Source organism: Schistocerca cancellata, chromosome 3, assembly GCF_023864275.1.
Source record: "Schistocerca cancellata isolate TAMUIC-IGC-003103 chromosome 3, iqSchCanc2.1, whole genome shotgun sequence".
NCBI classification, from domain to species: domain Eukaryota; kingdom Metazoa; phylum Arthropoda; class Insecta; order Orthoptera; family Acrididae; genus Schistocerca; species Schistocerca cancellata.
In genome coordinates, this window is record NC_064628.1 from 230,747,672 (window position 1) to 230,766,947 (window position 19,276).

The window sequence follows — 19,276 nt, forward strand, 5'->3', positions numbered from 1 at the left end:
ACATGCTTATCAGAATCCTTCTGATGATAATGGGGACATTTTACAGCATGTTTTTCCATGCTACATCACATTATAAACGATGTTTTCACCTCACACTGGATTTTACATGCAAGATTTTATGTATACAAGTTGGGTAATTTTGAATTCCTGTATCTTGGAAATAGATAAAGACATCAAGAAAATTCTGAAGATTGTTTGAGATTGGTATCTTAGGAGTATATCATTAAAAATTCAGGCATTTGCTGTACATAGCCCCATCTTGGCATCTGCGGCTCTGTTTTCGTAGGGGGGGGGGGGGAGTTTTTCGGGTTTTCTTTAGGAAACCACCCTTGAACTAAATGGTGCCTCCTAAGATGCACATCTAATGCAAAGAGAGAGAAGCAACCAGTTTGCTCCATTTGCCTAAGCTGGAGGAATTGTGAATATTTTAACTTTGATCCAGTAATGTAGATTAATTACATTAAAGGCAATCCTATTGGCTATACAAATAGTCTGTAGCACAGTGGCTATCCAAAGACTTGTCTCTACTGTTCTGTCACCAATAGAGCCTGAGGTATGAGCCCCAGAAATATTCTTTTCTTCTGCACTGCATTTTGGAACATATTAGGTAGTGCATACCGTCGCTTGCATACCGATAATGGGATTAAGATAGTGCCTTCTCTCTGTTGACCTTAATGTCAGTAAGATAGCATCCTAAATTATTTATCATTCCATTTATTAAATTTTTCAAATCAGTGCATTGAGTATTACTTGTCTGCCCCACATTTGTTTATTTGTTCTCTATGCGGTAAATCTTTTTGTTTTCAGCTCTTTGGTAAGAAGAAAACGTCCAGTAAGAAACCCAGCAGGAAGCAACAAAGGAAATTAAAGAAAGGAGCTGTATCAAAAATAACAAAGCTCCCTAAAACTTACACTGCAGTAGGTAAAACTGTGAAAAAGTTGACCTATAAGGTAAGTTTCATGTTAAAGTGAAGATTATGACTTGTGTGTGAGATATCCCCTCCCTTCTTTCCTTCCCGCAGAAAATCAAAAAGTGATGCCGCAAATATCTGTAGAGACAGTAGGTCCGCTTACGGTGCCAGTGAGTCCACAGGTGGCGGCAAACCTGTCGCATGGGGATAGTGAATGGTGTCCCAAAGGAAATACACTGCTGCACATTAAAATTGCTACTCCAAGAAAGAAATAACCTTATTACGAGTACAGAGTGTGCTACTAAGAATATATGACTAAATTTGTAGGTGATTTGGAGGGATACATTTGTGAAATTTAATACACAGAGCTGCAACTCAGAGCTTCAACTAAAAAAGACTCTATAATGGCTGGGCATCAAGTCCTATTGAACTTGGGTGGCAGATATTGGTATGTCATTCCACATTGCTGCATCTATTTGCCAGAGTTCATCATAGTGGCTTGCAGGTGGTGGGCAGCCAGTCGCTTCGCAACTCAAGACCAGACATTTTCAGTGGATATGCTGGCCAGGGCATCAGTCGCACTCCTTCTGTGTGGAGATGGATCAGGACAGCAGATTCATGAAGACTTTGAAGATAAGCACAGTTACGAGCCTTAACATGTTGAAAAGTAATGCCTGGTGTCCAAATTATTCAGTGTGCAAATCAGAGGTGATATTCCAGACTGAAATTTTCACTCTGCTGTGGAATGAGCGCTGATATGAAACTTCCTGGCAGATTAAAAGTATGTTCTGGACTGAGACTCGAACTTGGGACCTTTGCCTTTCGCAGACAAGAGCTCTACTGACCGATTTACCCAAGCACAACTCGTGACTTGTCCTCACAGCTTTACTTCTGCCAGTATCTCGCCTCCTACCTTCCAAATTTCATGGAAGCTCTCCTGTGATACTTGCGAGGCTAGCACAACCAGAAGAAAGGAGAACTTCTGTGAAGTTTAGAAGCTGGGAGATGAGGCACTGGCGGAAATAAAGCTGTGAAGACAGGTCGTGAGTAGTGCTTGGGTAGCTCAGTCAGTAGAGCACTTGCCCGTGAAAGACGAAGGTCCAGAGTTTAAGTCTTGGTCTGGCACACAGTTTTAATCTGCCAGGAAGTTTCATATCGTGCACACTCAGCTGGAGAGTGAAAATTTCATTCTGGAAACGTCCTCCAGGCTGTGGGTTAGCCATGTCTCTGCAATATCCTTTCTTCCAGGAGTGCTAGTTTTGCAGGTTTCACTGGAGAACTTAGGTGAAGGTTGGAGATTGAGGTACTATCGGAAGTAAAGCTGTGAGGATGGTTCGTGCTTGGATAGCTCAGTTGATAGAGCACTTGGCTGCGAGAGGCAAAGGCCCTGAGTGGAATCTTGGTCTGGCACACAGTTTTAATCTGCCAGGAAGCTTCAAAGGTGATATTGTTGTGAGCCAAATGGCACACCCATTGCCTCTCTTGTTTCATGTGCCAGAGAGAAGAGATACAGCTGAGGCTGGAGATAGCAGTCATTTATATATGAGGTGTGGCTCCTTGTGTGAATGTGTGGATGTTTTCTTTTCTGAAGGAGACTTTGGCCAGAGGCTAGATGGTAACACACTTTTCTCAAACTCAGTGTGTCAGCTTTGCAGTGAGTAGCAATCTCTCCATTTCATAATATTGTTGATCAGTGTATTTGGTGTTTAGTATTTTAACCAGTGTAAGAGAAGATGTCATTTCATAATCATGAATTCAGTTGTGTGTGTCTTAGGTTAGGTCGTTAGTAGTTGTCTACCACATATATTATCACTTCATTCCCCACAATGCCAGTGACATTCCATAATACCATTTCCTTGGTTTTCAATGGCTGAGATGGATGATTCCTGAAAAATTCTTAATAATCTGAGTGCGAGGTGCCAAACCCTGGCTCTTAACTTATTCTCACCTTCTCTGTGTGTCAGATATTCTGACATATCTACTTCAGCTGATTATTTAATGATCTTTTCTGAAGTTTGGTACATTTTCAATGTGAATGTGAAATGACTCTTTCCACATGATTACGATTTATTGTGGAAATGATCCATGGAACCTGAAACTAACTAGCAAATAAGTATTCTTAATAATATTATGAAGAGCTATGCTTGCTGCTCACAGTGATGATGAGACACTGAGTTGCAGACAAGCACTATGAAGAGACTGTTGCACACAAGCATTTGGCCAAAGCCTTTTTCAGAAAAGGTGGGCACACACACACACACACACACACACACACACACACACACACACACAAACGAGCAAGCATACCTAATGCATAAATTACTGCTCTCTCCAGCCACTGCTTCCAGAATGCATTGGTGACAAGTTGAGTGGAAATAACAGTCTGTAGTGGGATAAGGAATGGGGAGGGATGATAGGGTACAGGTGGGGGGGGGGGGCAGGGGGAGGATAGAGCATGCAGGGACCAGATGGTGGCCAGACAAGGCTGCTGGTGCAGCGTCGGGAGGCTGTGGGGGCTGGAGGAGAGCAACAGGGAAGGGGAAAAGGCCAACAGAGAGCAGAGCACAATGAAAGTGCTTTGGTGGGGGGGAGGTTGGAAAGTGGAAACTTTCGGGTGGATGGTGTGGAGACAGTAGATTACATTAGGATGAGGCTGGGATGATTTCAAGAGTGTAGATTGTGTGGAAGGATAACTCCCATCTGTGAAGTTGATAGAAGCTTCTCTGAGGAGTGCTTCCTTGTGTGAATGTGTGTATTATCTCTCTTATTATCTGAAGAAGGCTTTGGCCAAATGACAGTCTTTTCATTGTGCCTATCTGCAACTCAGCAAGTCATTTTTATGGTGAATAGCTATCCATCTTTTTCATAATATGATTGATATTCTAACCTGGACTTACCATTTTATAGATAAGTGGTCTTGAAAATCCTTTGGTGATTATGTTGCATAGTGTTCAATGACTGCTGATTTCCCTGCTGACTTAAGTTGAATATGATTTTTGCATTCATTTGTCTCATATCGTAGCAGAATTGTACAGGGTGAGCACAATGTCTTGCCCTGATTATAACAATTTATTACAGAATAACCATATGACATAATAATTTACATTTGATGCTGTTACTTAGGTTAGTGGTACTAGTTCTGTGTAAACTTCAATGTGTGCTCCTTTGGCAGCTCGGAGAATGTCGAGGCGGTATTCCAATTCCCTCCAGGTGTTTTGTAATATGTGTTCTGTCACAGTACCCACAGCAGCTTGTATCCTAGCCTTCAGTTCGTCGTCGTCAGCAACTGGTGTGATGAAGAGTCTGGCCTTGATATAGCCCCAGAAAAAAAAAGTCGAGGGGCGTAATGTCTTGTGAGCGTGGTGGCCAGGGTGTTGGACCGTTCCTTCCAATCCACTGGTCTGGAAATGTTTCATCCAGGAAATCACGCACTATCAAAGCCCATTGGGGGGGGGGGGGGGGGTGCTCCATCATGCTAGAAAATTATCCATGGTTGATAATCTTTTAACTGTGGGGCAATGAACTGTTGCAAAACGTCTTAAGTGAATGTTAGTAGTAATGGATTTTTCCGCGAAGAAAAACATCCAAAAACCTTGTTATGCATGAGGCCACACCAAACATTCACTTTTTCGCTGTCTCGCTGTAACTGTACCGTAGCATGTGGAGACTCTGAACCATATATATGGACATTATGCCTATTTACCATTCCACTGACATGAAAGGTGGATTCATTGGCAAAGCATATGCGATTTAAGTAATCGTTAGCGCCATTGATCCTGTTGAGAATCTCAGCTGCAAATTCAGCATGTGTAAGCAAATCATTCGGTTGCAAGGCCTGCACAATTTGCATTTTGTAAGCATGCAACCTAAGTCTTTCAAGAATCTTCACCACACTTGGTTGTGGTATTTGAAGTTCATGTGATGCTTGATGAGTTGATTTAGACGGACTCCGTTGAAACGATTGCCGAACACAATCAACAGTTGCATCACTCACATGAGGCCTGCCACTTTGAGGACGATCTTCAATACAGCCTGTTTTGTTAAACTTTGCATACCATCACTTTATTGATTTAATTTCAGGAGGGCTGCTTCCATAAGAAGCCCAAAATTCACGCTGTCCACTGATGGGTGATTTCGTTTCGTGCAACCAAAGCACACATTGTGCTTTCTCCTGCTTCGACGCCATTTTGCCAGCAACTAGCATGACCTAACATACCATGTCGGTCTTGTGGAGCACTAGCACCACATGTTGGTCACAACAACTAGTAACACTAGCCTATGTAACAGCATCAGATGTAACTTATTATGTCAAATGGTTATTCTGTTATAAATTTTTATAATCAGAGCAAGCCTTTGTGCTCACCCCGTATATCTGTCTGAATTTACTATTATCCCCATTGGCATGACATATGATAAACACTGCTAGATAGTCTTGAACATTTCTTACCATATAATTTAATTGTAATTTTTACTGGGACCCCATCAGTAACCAAAATGATAAAATAACTTGAAAGGCAGGGAAAAAAAAATATTTTATAGTTGGAAACATGATTACAAGTTTTTCATGGATATGGCTAATACATTGTTTGAAAGGTGGACACCAGCTGCAGTTGCGGGTTTAATGAAGATATTCAATTGGTTGAACCTTGCTCAAAGTATGATGTTGCAGAAACTGCTGTCTTTCAACTGTATGTGTTTGTTCCGAAAGTATGGTGGAATGTCTGCATTTTTTTTTTTTTTGTCGTCCCTTCCTTTCCTTTTTCTCTGCTGCTCCCTGTTAAGCAAAGTTACGTATTGGCTTAAATATTAAACTACTATGCAAGAGGAGTGGCATTCAGTACTATGTGTGATCATCTAGATGAAAATTTACGATGTTTTCCTAAATCACTTTAATTTTGCAATCGTTCATTAAAAAATTTGTGTTTTGATTTCTTCCCCCGTTCTTGTCTGAATGAGTTGCTATCCCACTTCCTATTTTTACATCGTGAACAAGACATTAAATTCCTACCTTTCTTCCTGTTATTGTTTTTTCCTGTTGTGTCTTTGACTCTCCTCCTTTCCTACAATTTTTGTGTGTTTTTTTGGCATAGCAGTGTAACTAAGAAATCACGTAGCTTGCTCTATATTACAGGAACTAATTGAAGGCATGCTGGTTTTGGGATGTGTGAAAGAAGTACGGGAATATGACCTGTCTGTTAATCTTCCTGGTTGTCTTGTGGCGAAAGTACCAGTGACAAATATCTCTGCTGCGTACACATCAGTTCTTCAGTCTCTGACTGAAGGAAAATCTCCAGATGGTGTGAGTCTAGTAAATAGGTTGTTAAACTTTTTAATGTTGTTGATTTACAAATAAAATTTGCAAATAGGGTAAATGTGATGTCTTGCATTGTGTACTGCCATATCTTACATGTTCGTTCCTAAATCCTTTACATGTATACAGTAAGTAATCAGAGGTGAACAGTACAATTTCCTTTAATCTGTGTCAGAAATCATAAAGTAGTTGCTGTGCTACGTGCACAATATCTGTAGAATGTAGGTACTTTCAATTTGGATTCTGAACCAGTTACATTGCTATAAATTTTAGGAAATTTTTGCATTACAAGTCTTTCATGTATCCTTTGAGACTCTTTGGTTATCAGCATTTGTAGCTTAATGTACTAATGTTACAATTGGGTAGTGAGTTCCTATACTTCCAGATTTTTGGCAAAATTTCCAGAAAAGGTGCTGGTAAGTCGATACAGGGTATCACACATGAAACCAGTATTCAAGTAACAGTTTACTAACTAAAAAAAGGATAGATAATAGTAACATTAAAAAAAAATGTAGTTACCTGTTTATGTGAGGTGCTGGAAGTGGTGGCCATGGGCATCCAGGGATCACTGACTTTGTGAGATGACATTACCAGCAACAAGATGTAATTCTGCAGGTGTGATGTTGTTAATTTTTCTAGTAATGTTGCATTTTAAGATCATCTATTGTGCAAGGATTGTCAGCATACACTTTGCTTTTTAGTTTGCCCCATAAATAAAAAATTACATGATGTTAAGTCAGGGGACGTTGGGGGCCAATGAGGCCTTTACTGACATGTCTGTCTTCAGGAAACATGTTGGTGATGTGGGCCATACTTTGGTTGGATGTGTGAGCAGTTGCTCCATCTAATTGGGATACTGCTTACTACGTCTCTGCATCTGTTAATTGTACTTAGAAAGAATCAAAGATCTCTAGATATCTGGCACCGTTTAAGGTGGAATTGAAAAATATAGGGCTAAAATGCACAAGCCAGACAACACACACTGAACACATATCTTCTATGAGTGGAAAGGTTCTTCATGCAGAATACTTGGATTGTCCTGCGACCAACATATGCCATTCTGGGAGTTTACATAACCTAATAGGTGAAACCAGGTCACACCTGATATGAAGTAAAGCAAGGGGTCCAAGTAACCATTAGCAATTGATGTGAAAAGCTATTTACAATAATGCACTTCTTTTTCCTGATCTTCAGATTTCAACTCTTTCTCCACACTCATATGAAAGGCTTTTAATTTCATATCTTTTAGTACACAATGACACAATGTATGAGAGACACCATCCTGCTGTGATAACCTCTTTACTGACTTGTGGGGACATCTCATAATTTCCATGTGAATTTTGTCTATAGTTTCAGGTGTCCTCACTGTCAGTCACCTATTCCTCTGTACATTTGAAATGGATCTTACAGCCCTCCATTTCTTGTACAGTGCTGGTCATGGGGAGCTTCCTACCAGGATATTTCACTTGAAACATATCTTTACATTTGTTGCTGGAGCTCGTCATTATGTAAACTCCACAATATCGGTTCCCTGTTTTAATGGAAACTGCCCCACTTAAGTAACAACTCAACAATACAAGCTTCTCACAACAAGTGATGCACGAACACGCAGCTGTACTCAACTTTCCAATAAAATGCAGTAGAGCCAACTTTCAAGGCAATTTTGACTAGAGAAGATTAACTGGTGTGTGAGGCATATTGGTTTTATGTGAAACACTCAGTTTTTTTTTTTTTTTTTTTTTAAAAAAGCTTGCATGGTATTGGAGATAATATTAAACTGCAACCATGAAATTTGGTGAAGGTGTTTGCCTTTCTCTATATTTTCACCCTTCAGAGTGACATTTTTTTTCCCAGTGATGGATCATTTGATATATACCTCGTTTTTGAAAGAATTCTTTTGGCTGTTGCTTTGTTGTGATTCTGGTAACCCCTATCACACAATGGTTTCTTCACCTCAATGTGTTCTATTGGGTGGAATTTGATAGTCAAGAAGAGCAGCCTGTGTGACTGTGTCATATTGAATGGGTGTTCACAGTAGTGGAACTTAGCAGAGTGAATGGGTGTGCATGGTAGTGGAACTCAGCACTTGGTGACCTTTACTATATTCAAAATGTTGTGCAATATGTTGTAAACTGACCCATGAGTGATGTTCACTTTTTGCACCATCCTGTCAGTTGTGAATGCTGCTCTTAGACACCAGGGTATCCACTACTTTTGCAATTCCTGGGTCTTTACAGGGAGATGACATGTGACCTCCTTCTATGTGATTCATCCCTGTTTGACCACACTGGAGACATCTGTGCCACTTGACTGCTCTGTCATATGTTAGTGCAATGTTGCCATACACTTCCACCAGCTTGGCATGGATTGTTTGCAGCACTGTTCCCCTTCTAATGCAGACAATGAGTTAGCGCATGATTCTCCACTTGGGGTGCGGGTATTTCAATGTGTGCCAAGGTTGCAGACATAAACCTGCAAACAAATGAAGGAATTACATAACTTTAGTCATTTGAGGTGATAGCTGAAGCCTTATGACTATCCCGTGTGCAACACAGCATGAAAATGAATAAATCTGGGCCAGGATATGGCTGTTATCATCATTGATGTTATCGCTATCAATTGAAACTCAAAAAAGACCTGTTAATTGTGGACATGCTTGTGGATTTACTTTCATTTATTAAAAGGCTATTGTTTCATTTTTATACATAATGTTACAGGATTTCTACAAGTTACGTCAGATATTTTTGGAAGGCCAGCATGTTGTTTGCAAAGTAACTCAGGTCCGTCATACAGATACTGGTGGCCACAGAGTAACTGCAACATTGGCTCCTCATGAATTGCATGCAGACTGCCCACCAGCATCTCTTGTTGTGCAAGGAACTGTCTTAACAACAGCAGTAAAGAGTGTGGAAGATCATGGCTATGTTATGGACACAGGCATGTTTGGTGTCCGTGCTTTTTTGAAAAAGGATTTTGCAAAAGAGTATGAGAGAGTATGGAACTCTGGAAGACCGCTTGGTAAGTAATTCCCTTTGCATTTGTTCCATCATAAAGATAATGGAAAAGATTGTTTGTACTTTCCTACTACATTCCCCTCATTGTGATCTTTCTCATTGTCCCTGTAGAAATAGAATTAAAAGTGCATTCCAGACTTTTATTCCATCTGGCATTCTCGAGAACATGACAGCCCTCATGTGTTATTTACATCTCTATAATCAAACACTTATAGAGAAAATTTCTACTTAGCCAATGACAGCAAGCCTGACAAGAAAAGAGGGGCATAAAAACGATATTTTTAAACAAATTGTTTCTTGATGTAGCAAGATAGGAGAAACTGGAAACTTCACTGTAACACAAAAGTTGCTTAAAATTATCTTTATTGTCATTTAAAACAATGGGAAATCCAGCAAGGAATGTAACAATATAATGAAAAGGGTAGTTGCTAATTACCATGTAGTGGAGTTGCTGAGTTGCGCCAGCCGTTGTGGCCGAGCGGTTTTAGGCGTTTCAGTCTGGAACTGCGCTGCTGCTATGGTCGCAGGTTCGAATCCTGCCTCGGGCATGGATGTGTGTGATGTCCTTAGGTTAGTTAGGTTTAAGTAGTTCTAAGTCTAGGGGACTGGTGACCTCAGATGTTAAATCCCCACACACTCGTGTGTGTGTGTGTGTGTGTGTGTGTGTGTGTGTGTGGGCGCGCACGCACAAGTGCAACTCACACACATGCGACCACAGTCGCTGCCAGCTGGTGCCAGACTGTGATAAGCAGCCCATTATGGGAGAGGCAACCAGGTGGGGGTAAAGAGGAGGCTGGGTTGGGGAGGGGGACAATAAAGTGCTGCTGGGAATATGCAGGGATGAGGTGGAGAGTGGGGAAGCAAGGTGCAGTCGGGGCATTAGATGCAGTGGGGGGGGGGGGGGGGGGAGCGGAGGGAAATGGAAAAGGAGAGAAGAAAGACTGGGTGCATTGGTGGAATAGAGGGCTGTGTAGTGCTGGAATGGGAACAGGAAAGGAGCTAGATGGAGAATGATGACTGATGAAGGCCATCAAGCACCTTCCATGTTCCTATTCCAGTGCAACGCAACCAGTCTTTTTCTTCTCTCCTTTTCAACCCGCCCATCCCTACCTGCCCTCCCCTCTGCCTTCCATTTCACCTCCCGACTGCACCTAGCTGCCCCACTCTCCACCTCGTCCCTGTACACTCCCAGCAGCACTTTACTGTCCCTCACCCTTGTCACCGAGCGAGGTAGCGCAGTGGTCAGCACACTAGGCTCGCATTCGGGATGACGACGGTTCAATCCTGCATCTGGCCATCCTGATTTAGGTTTTCCGTGATTTCCCTAAATCGCTCTAGGCAAATATCGGGATGATTCCTTTGAAAGGGCACGGCCCACTTACTTCCCCGTCGTTCCCTAATCCGATGAGACCAATGACCTCGCTATTTGGTCTCTTCCTCCAAACAACCTAACCCCTCACCCCTATCCTCCTATTCCTCCCCCTCCCCACCCCACCCCACCCTCCTCTTTACCTCCACACAGTTGCCTCTCCCACTATGCGCTGGTTCTCGCAGTCTGGCTCCAGCTGCCAGAGACTGTCGTTTGTGTGTGTTTGTGTGTGTGTGTGTGTGTGTGTTTTGACAAAGACCTTGTTGACCCTGTTTTTCTGTGGTCCAAGACATTCCATGTTGGAAGCAATAACTTTCTGTTGGAGCAGTTATGTTTTACGTCAGTGGTGATGCAGTAACATACGATCATTTCATTTCAACTGGGTAGTGGTACACACGACTTACCAATAGAAAAAAGTACTGTGGAGTTACAGACTCCCATTGCACCCTAAAGTGAAAGGCTGAGGGGAGACTAAATAACAGCTGGAGTAATTTTATCCAAATCTGATACACATAAAAGTTACTTTCTTGGGGAAGGGGGGTGGGGTTGTGCTATGGTGCCTATGACATCTGTAGCATTCCTAGGGAGGGCATGGAGATGGAAAGGTTTTGAGTGTAAATACAGTGTACGGATGTCTGTGGAATGCGTAGAACAATTGTAACCAAAGTTGGAGTTAAGAAATAATGTGGGGTAACCTATCTCTACTGCTCCCAGAGGCGGTTGCAAATGTTGGAATAACTTCGTTTTCATTCGCAGTTAGTACATATGTGAATTTCTGCCTGATAAACATAGTGGGTAGAGGTAGTATGACAGCAAAGTCATATGCTGGTAACAAACAGCTAGATTTCGTAAGAATACAGTAAGTATTAGCAAGAGGGTGACGTGTAAGAATACGTAGAAATTGGGTTGTTAGGTTGATTGGTGAAAGTTCAAAGACACGTCAACCTCAAATTCACAGGGATAGAAGAGAGTATGAAAAAATTGAAAATCACCAATATTAGTCTTAGATTTACATATTTTGCATTAATTAGTAATAGTGACATTTAATTACAAGTGTAGTTGAATAGAACTCTTGAGAACCTTCTGGGATGTGTAGTAATATTTTCCCATGCTTTTATCTTCTAAGAAAGAGTTCATTTAACTATACACACACATACAGTACATGGAAATGCATGTGGTTAAGAGGAATCGAAGGTTGTTCCAAGCATCCCAGAGATAACTTGTGCGTGTAGCTTTAAAGATATGCCAGTGAAACAACTTTAATTTTACACTGTAGTTAAATTTTATTCTCTTTTCTGTCTAAAGGTAGAGAGGGATGATGACAACACTGAGCTGACAGCTAGTCATTGAGGGGAAAAAAGTTATCTTAGGAAGTCTCTCCAGTTTTCATAAGGAATCATCTTCTGACTAATAGTAATTTGATACCCGTGTGCCACAGAGCTCAATACTTTCTTCACCTTAACATTATATGCACTTTTGTTTGGAAGGAGAGTTGTTTGAAGCCCTTCAGTGGATGCAGACTAAGGCTTTCCCTCTTTACTCTAAAGAGTTCAAAATGAACACTGTGATAGATCCTTTGTAAAGGTACATGCTGGTTTCCAGCTCCATCTCAGTTGATATGAAGTAGTCCTCAGTCTCGAATGATGACGATATTGATCAAAAATTAATGTTTAATCTGTCTTCCTTCTTTTCTACTCATGTATCTATAAATGTTGTCCAATTTTGTGTTAGTAAATTGGAAAGAAACTACACATAAAAGGAACAAACAATAAATTGAACTTTCACTAAGGTTATGCTTAATTCTGTAAACTGACTTTAACTTAACACACTATCTAGACTGTTCTTTATAAGACGGGTTGTTAATTCATCAAACACAATGTGCGTGTTGGTATTTGTTGCAATTGAAACTGGAAAGCACATATGACAAATTTTCCCAACCACTTCAGTTAAGCAACTGCAAAATACACAAGTTTCCTCAAACTGGTAATTGGAGCGACTGCTTTGAATGCTTTGCTGACTATTCATGGGGTAATGTTACTCAGTCCCAGCAATGAGAAAATCAAACCGCCGTGAAAATATTTGTTCACTTTCCCTGCACTTTAATACAATGATGTGAAATTACTTAGAAAAATTTGAGGCTCAGAAAAAATGGTTGGTATATCTTAGAGTGATACACACTTAAAACCAAACTTGAAGATTTATCTTTATTTTAATTCAGTGATAGATTACAAATTTTGCAATAATGATTACAGTAAGCATAATTATCCTTTCAAATAAAAGATGAATTCTTGAGCAGTCCATATTTAAGTGGCTTTTGTACCAAAAAGCCTGAAACATTCTGGTGTGGAAAGAAGTGCATTGCTATCAGAGTAGTCCCCTGCTTGTTTCTTCCCTGCTTGCTTTGTCAGTAGATTGTTTCGTCTCCTCTGAACAAATCTTGGATGCTTCTGTTTCTCAGTTACAAGAATTTTATCAGAAAAGTGTTGTCCTACATGGCTGTTGCTGATAGTTGGACTAGGAGCTAGTGTATTACCTTTCTGGAAGTGTTTTACCATTTCTTCAAACTGTCCGCACACTTATGTTTCTCCACCTGATTCAGAACACTTCAATTCTTCCTCTAGAGCTTCTGAAATTTCTTACTCACTCAACAAACGTGACATATTTGCAGCAGCAAAACCAGACGATTACTTGCATGAATTTTGCAACAATGTAAGCATACAATAGCTCAGTCAGTCTCAGTAACAGCTCCTATGTTTGTTGCTGCTTCTTTCAAAGTAATTTTAGAAACTGACAACAGAGAGTAGCACCTATCAGGGAACAGGTACTGGGATGTCCATAGATTGTTCCCATATGAATCCAATCCTTGTTCTGAGCGATAACTGGCTTTCATGTAGAGAAACATCTTAGCCTGAGATATACTTTGGTGCAGTCCTTTGGACGCAATGTCATAGTCTGATTTACACTTGGACTTGGTTGTCAAAGTATTAAAGGTGCTGGTTAACCAGTAAAACAGAAATCGAAGTAATTTTTGCTTGATAAATTTTGTAGTCAAAATAGTAATTGAAGAGATAATACTTCCATATGTTTCTCATTTAGGGTTACACTCATGTAGAAATTCAGTATATTCTTGTGTAAGTCAGTTCCACATCATAAGATATTGTGTAAATGATTCCATGAACATGACACTAACTGACTATATGAAGTCAGTCACTAATTGGATTTGGCAGCCCTGTAACTTGTTTGAATGATGCTCTGTATAAAAAACCTTTTTCAATTGGAATTACGTTTTAAATATGTTATGCTATGGTCATCTTACAGGTGTGGGACAGCTGGTGCGATGCGTGGTGTCCAAAGCTGTCAGTGCAGGGAACATAACAACTGTTTCACTTACAGCTGTACCCAATGCTGTAGCAAGTGCAGTGCAAGAGGACACTCCTCTTCATTGTTTACTTCCAGGTGCTCTTGTTAATATTACCATTGCAGAGGTAATGAAAAATTCTGATGAAATTTCTATCTTTCTCTTCATTAACATAAAGCAGTTTGAGTTCTGAATCTAATGGTTACACTTATTTGGTAGTAGTTGTAAAGCAGGTTGGCTTTTATCATCATTTTATATGTTTCACCTCACCATTTTTCTCATCACATCTAAAAAATTACTTCCTTTATATGTAGCACAGAAAACCTGTAGATAGCTAATGTATTAGAAATATACTGAATTTTATTTGGTTGAATGAGTGCATTTCTGGACCAAAGAGCCTTTTTAAGAGATCAGGGAAAGTGATATAAAATGCTCTTTGTAGTATTAAGATTTAAAAACTGCTATAAATTGACACTGAAATTCTTAAATTCTATTGTTAAATATGACTGCTGTGCAAAAATACCTGATGAATAAACATATAGATTTTATAGCTAGGGATGTGTTCAAATAAACCAGCCCACAGTCCAGTAAAATTGAGCCTTCATACCATTGTATCTGTAAATGTAACCATAACTGGATGACTATGTGCTTCCATATTCCACATTTGTCATATATTTCATGTCAGAAATACAGTCACTACAGTCTTCTGGTCCTGCAGACAGCCCCATGGATCTTCTGATGTTATCCACTAGATCATAATAGAATAATAGAAGGAAACATTCCACGTAGGAAAAATATACCTAAAAACAAAGATGATGTGACTTACCACATGAAAGTGCTGGCAGGTCGACAGACACACAAACGAACACAAACATACACACAAAATTCAAGCTTTCGCAACAAACTGTTGCCTCATCAGGAAAGAGGGAAGGAGAGGGAAAGACGAAAGGATGTGGGTTTTAAGGGAGAGGGTAAGGAGTCATTCCAGTCCCGGGAGCGGAAAGACTTACCTTAGGGGGAAAAAGGGACGGGTATACACTCGCACACACACACACATATCCATCCACACATATACAGACACAAGCAGACATATTTAAAGACAAAGAGTTTGGGCAGAGATGTCAGTCGAGGCAGAAGTGCAGAGGCAAAGATGTTGTTGAATGACAGGTGAGGTATGAGTGGCGGCAACTTTAAATTAGTGGAGATTGAGGCCTGGTGGATAACGGGAAGAGAGGATATATTGAAGAGCAAGTTCCCATCTCCGGAGTTCGGATAGGTTGGTGTTGGTGGGAAGTATCCAGATAACCCGGACGGTGTAACACTGCGCCAAGATGTGCTGGCCGTGCACCAAGGCATGTTTAGCCACAGGGTGATCCTCATTACCAACAAACACTGTCTGCCTGTGTCCATTCATGCGAATGGACAGTTTGTTGCTGGTCATTCCCACATAGAATGCATCACAGTGTAGGCAGGTCAGTTGGTAGATCACGTGGGTGCTTTCACACGTGGCTCTGCCTTTGATTGTGTACACCTTCCGGGTTACAGGACTGGAGTAGGTGGTGGTGGGAGGGTGCATGGGACAGGTTTTACACCGGGGGCGGTTACAAGGGTAGGAGCCAGAGGGTAGGGAAGGTGGTTTGGGGATTTCATAGGGATGAACTAAGAGGTTACAAAGGTTAGATGGACGGCGGAGACACACTCTTGGTGGAGTGGGGAGGATTTCATGAAGGATGGATCTCATTTCAGGGCAGGATTTGAGGAAGTCATATCCCTGCTGGAGAGCCACATTCAGAGTCTGATCCAGTCCTGGAAAGTATCCTGTCACAAGTGGGGCACTTTTGGGGTTCTTCTGTGGGAGGTTCCGGGTTTGAGAGGATGAGGAAGTGGCTCTGGTTATTTGCTTCTGTACCAGGTCGGGAGGGTAGTTGCGGGATGCGAAAGCTGTTGTCAGGTTGTTTCATGATCTGGACTCACAGTGAAGAAGAACTCCAGAATTTCCTCTCCAACCTCAACTCCTTTGGTTCCATCAGATTCACCTGGTCCTACTCCAAATCCCATGCCACTTTCCTTGATGTTGACCTTCACCTGTCCAATGGCCAGCTTCACACGTCCGTCCACATCAAACCCACCAACAAGCAACAGTACCTCCATTACGACAGCTGCCACCCATTCCAAATCAAACGGTCCCTTCCCTACAGCCTAGGTCTTCGTGGCAAACGAATCTGCTCCAGTTCGGAATCCCTGAACCATTACACCAACAACCTGACAACAACTTTCGCATCCCGCAACTACCCTCCCGACCTGGTACAGAAGCAAATAACCAGAGCCACTTCCTCATCCTCTCAAACCCAGAACCTCCCACAGAAGAACCACAAAAGTACCCCACTTGTGACAGGATACTTTCCGGGACTGGATCAGGTTCTGAATGTGGCTCTCCAGCAGGGATACGACTTCCTCAAATCCTGCCCTGAAATGAGATCCATCCTTCATGAAATCCTCCCCACTCCACCAAGAGTGTCTTTCCGCCGTCCACCTAACCTTCGTAACCTCTTAGTTCATCCCTATGAAATCCCCAAACCACCTTCCCTACCCTCTGGCTCCTACCCTTGTAACCTCCCCCGGTGTAAAACCTGTCCCATGCACCCTCCCACCACCACCTACTCCAGTCCTATAACCCGGAAGGTGTACACAATCAAAGGCAGAGCCATGTGTGAAAGCACCCACGTGATCTACCAACTGACCTGCCTACACTGTGATGCATTCTATGTGGGAATGACCAGCAACAAACTGTCCATTCGCATGAATGGACACAGGCAGACAGTGTTTGTTGGTAATGAGGATCACCCTGTGGCTAAACATGCCTTGGTGCACGGCCAGCACATCTTGGCGCAGTGTTACACCGTCCGGGTTATCTGGATACTTCCCACCAACACCAACCTATCCGAACTCTGGAGATGGGAACTTGCTCTTCAATATATCCTCTCTTCCCGTTATCCACCAGGCCTCAATCTCCGCTAATTTAAAGTTGCCGCCACTCATACCTCACCTGTCATTCAACAACATCTTTGCCTCTGCACTTCTGCCTCGACTGACATCTCTGCCCAAACTCTTTGTCTTTAAATATGTCTGCTTGTGTCTGTATATGTGTGGATGGATATGTGTGTGTGTGCGAGTGTATACCCGTCCCTTTTTCCCCCTAAGGTAAGTCTTTCCGCTCCCGGGACTGGAATGACTCCTTACCCTCTCCCTTAAAACCTACATCCTTTCGTCTTTCCCTCTCCTTCCCTCTTTCCTGATGAGGCAACAGTTTGTTGCGAAAGCTTGAATTTTGTGTGTATGTTTGTGTTCGTTTGTGTGTCTGTCGACCTGCCAGCACTTTCATTTGGTAAATCACATCATCTTTGTTTTTAGGTATATCCACTAGATCATTTATATAAATATATATTGTAAGCAGTAGTGATTCTACTACACTTCCTTTCTGCAGTCCATAAATTATTTTTACATCTGTTGATTTTTTTCCGCTAAAACTGACATGTTGCCAATGGCCATGCCTTAGTGGTAACACTGGTTCCTGTCAGATCACCGAAGTTAAGCACTGTTGGGTTGGGCTCGCACTTGGGTGACCATCAGATTGGCTGAGCGCTGTTGGTAGACGGGGTGCACTCAGTGCTTGTGAGGCAAATTGAGGAGCTACCTGCTACTTGATTTAGAAGCAGTGGCTCCAGTCTCGTATACTGATATATGGCCGGGAGAGCATTGTGCTGACCATATGCCCACCCCCCCCCCCCCCCTCCCCGTATTCGCATCGTGTGGCACCTGTGGGCTGAGGATGAAATGGCGACCAGTTGGTCCTGTAGGGCCTGTGTGGGCAGAGTTTAGTTTAAAAAAAAAGAAGAAGAATAAATGAAGTCCTGACTCCATTCCAAAATCTGGTCAATACTTGATAAGCTCTTTTACACACACACACACACACACACACACACACACACACACACACACACACACGAAAGAAAGAGAGAGAGAGAGAGAGAGAGAGAGAGAGAGAGAGAGCTGAGCATTGCAGAAGTCAGGGAACATGGAACATGATATTAATCTGGGCACATCACTGTAGATCTCATGGAAGAACAGAGCAAGCTGAGTTTCAGAAGATCTCTGTTTGTGGAATCCATGTTAATTTTTATGTAGGAGATTTTGCTTTTCTAGAAAGTTTTAATTTTTGAGCACATAAAACACATTCCATAACTCTGCAACAAATTGACATTGACAGTATAGGCCTATAAATATGTGATCTTCTTGAAAATGGAAATGACCTGCACTTTTTTTTCCTGCTGTTAGGTACCCCTTGTTGCTCCAGCAACCTATGATAAACTGCTGCTACATGGGAAGCAAGTCCTTTTGTGTAATCTCTATAGAATCTTACAGGTATCTTGTCTTGTCCTGGTGCCTTTCTACAAGTAAGCATTTGTAGTTGCTTTCCTGTTGTGCGATCACCTATGTGAATATCTGCGATTTTGCTGTTCGTGCATCGATCAGGAGGAGGGATCATATTACGATCTTCCGTGGGGAAACAGTTTCAAAACACTGTATTCAGTATTTTGGCCTTCTCTCTGTCATCTTCCATTTCAGTGGCAGTAAGGTCACTGAACGATTGAATAGATGATTTTGACCCTCTGACTTGAGTTTACATAAGACAACACTTTTTAATGTTTGTTAAAACTGGTTGTCAAAATTTTACTTGCAGATTCATTTGAGTGCTTCTCTTATTTCTTTCCTTTTGTTCATTTACTCTTCATTCAGCTTTTGTTTGACAATTAAGTTTTGACTACATGTAAATCTTTGATGCTTTCTGTGTCCACAGCAACTTTCTAACACAGCTATAAAACCACAGCAGGTTTTTCCCATCCCTTAGAAGCTTGCTCAGAACGTACTTGCCTAAGGTGCATTGAACAGTGTTTTTGAATTTTATCCTTTTGTGCTCCACATCTTCATCCTCAGAACTGAATATTTGATATTAGCTACCCAAAAGCAAAAATATTTTCCCATCTTTCTTAACATTTCTTCTAATAACCCTGGTCATGGGTGCTATCACAGCCTTATGATGTGTATTCCAAAAGTTCAGGAATAAAGTCAAATGAGTTTCTGTCTTTGGTACAAATCTTGATTGCATGACTCGGCTGTTCTGTAGCAGGAAAATTGAAGTCTCCCCTTATTACAGCAGCATGATTAGAAAAATTATTCATAAGATTCTGCAAGTTGTCCCTGAAGTGCTTTGCCACTGCAGCTCATGACACAGGTGGTATATAGAAATATCAG

The 19,276-nt window shown here is 41.5% G+C and overlaps 1 protein-coding gene across 1 annotated transcript in view; it reads left to right on the forward strand.

Annotated features, from left to right (window-relative positions):
• LOC126174865 (protein RRP5 homolog) overlaps positions 1-19,276 on the forward strand; it is a 180,952-nt gene that overhangs the window by 20,683 nt on the left and 140,993 nt on the right. Inside the window, 4 exon segments of the mRNA XM_049921266.1 lie at positions 808-951; positions 6,043-6,210; positions 8,940-9,240; positions 13,924-14,090. Coding sequence (XP_049777223.1) covers positions 808-951; positions 6,043-6,210; positions 8,940-9,240; positions 13,924-14,090 — 780 coding nt within the window.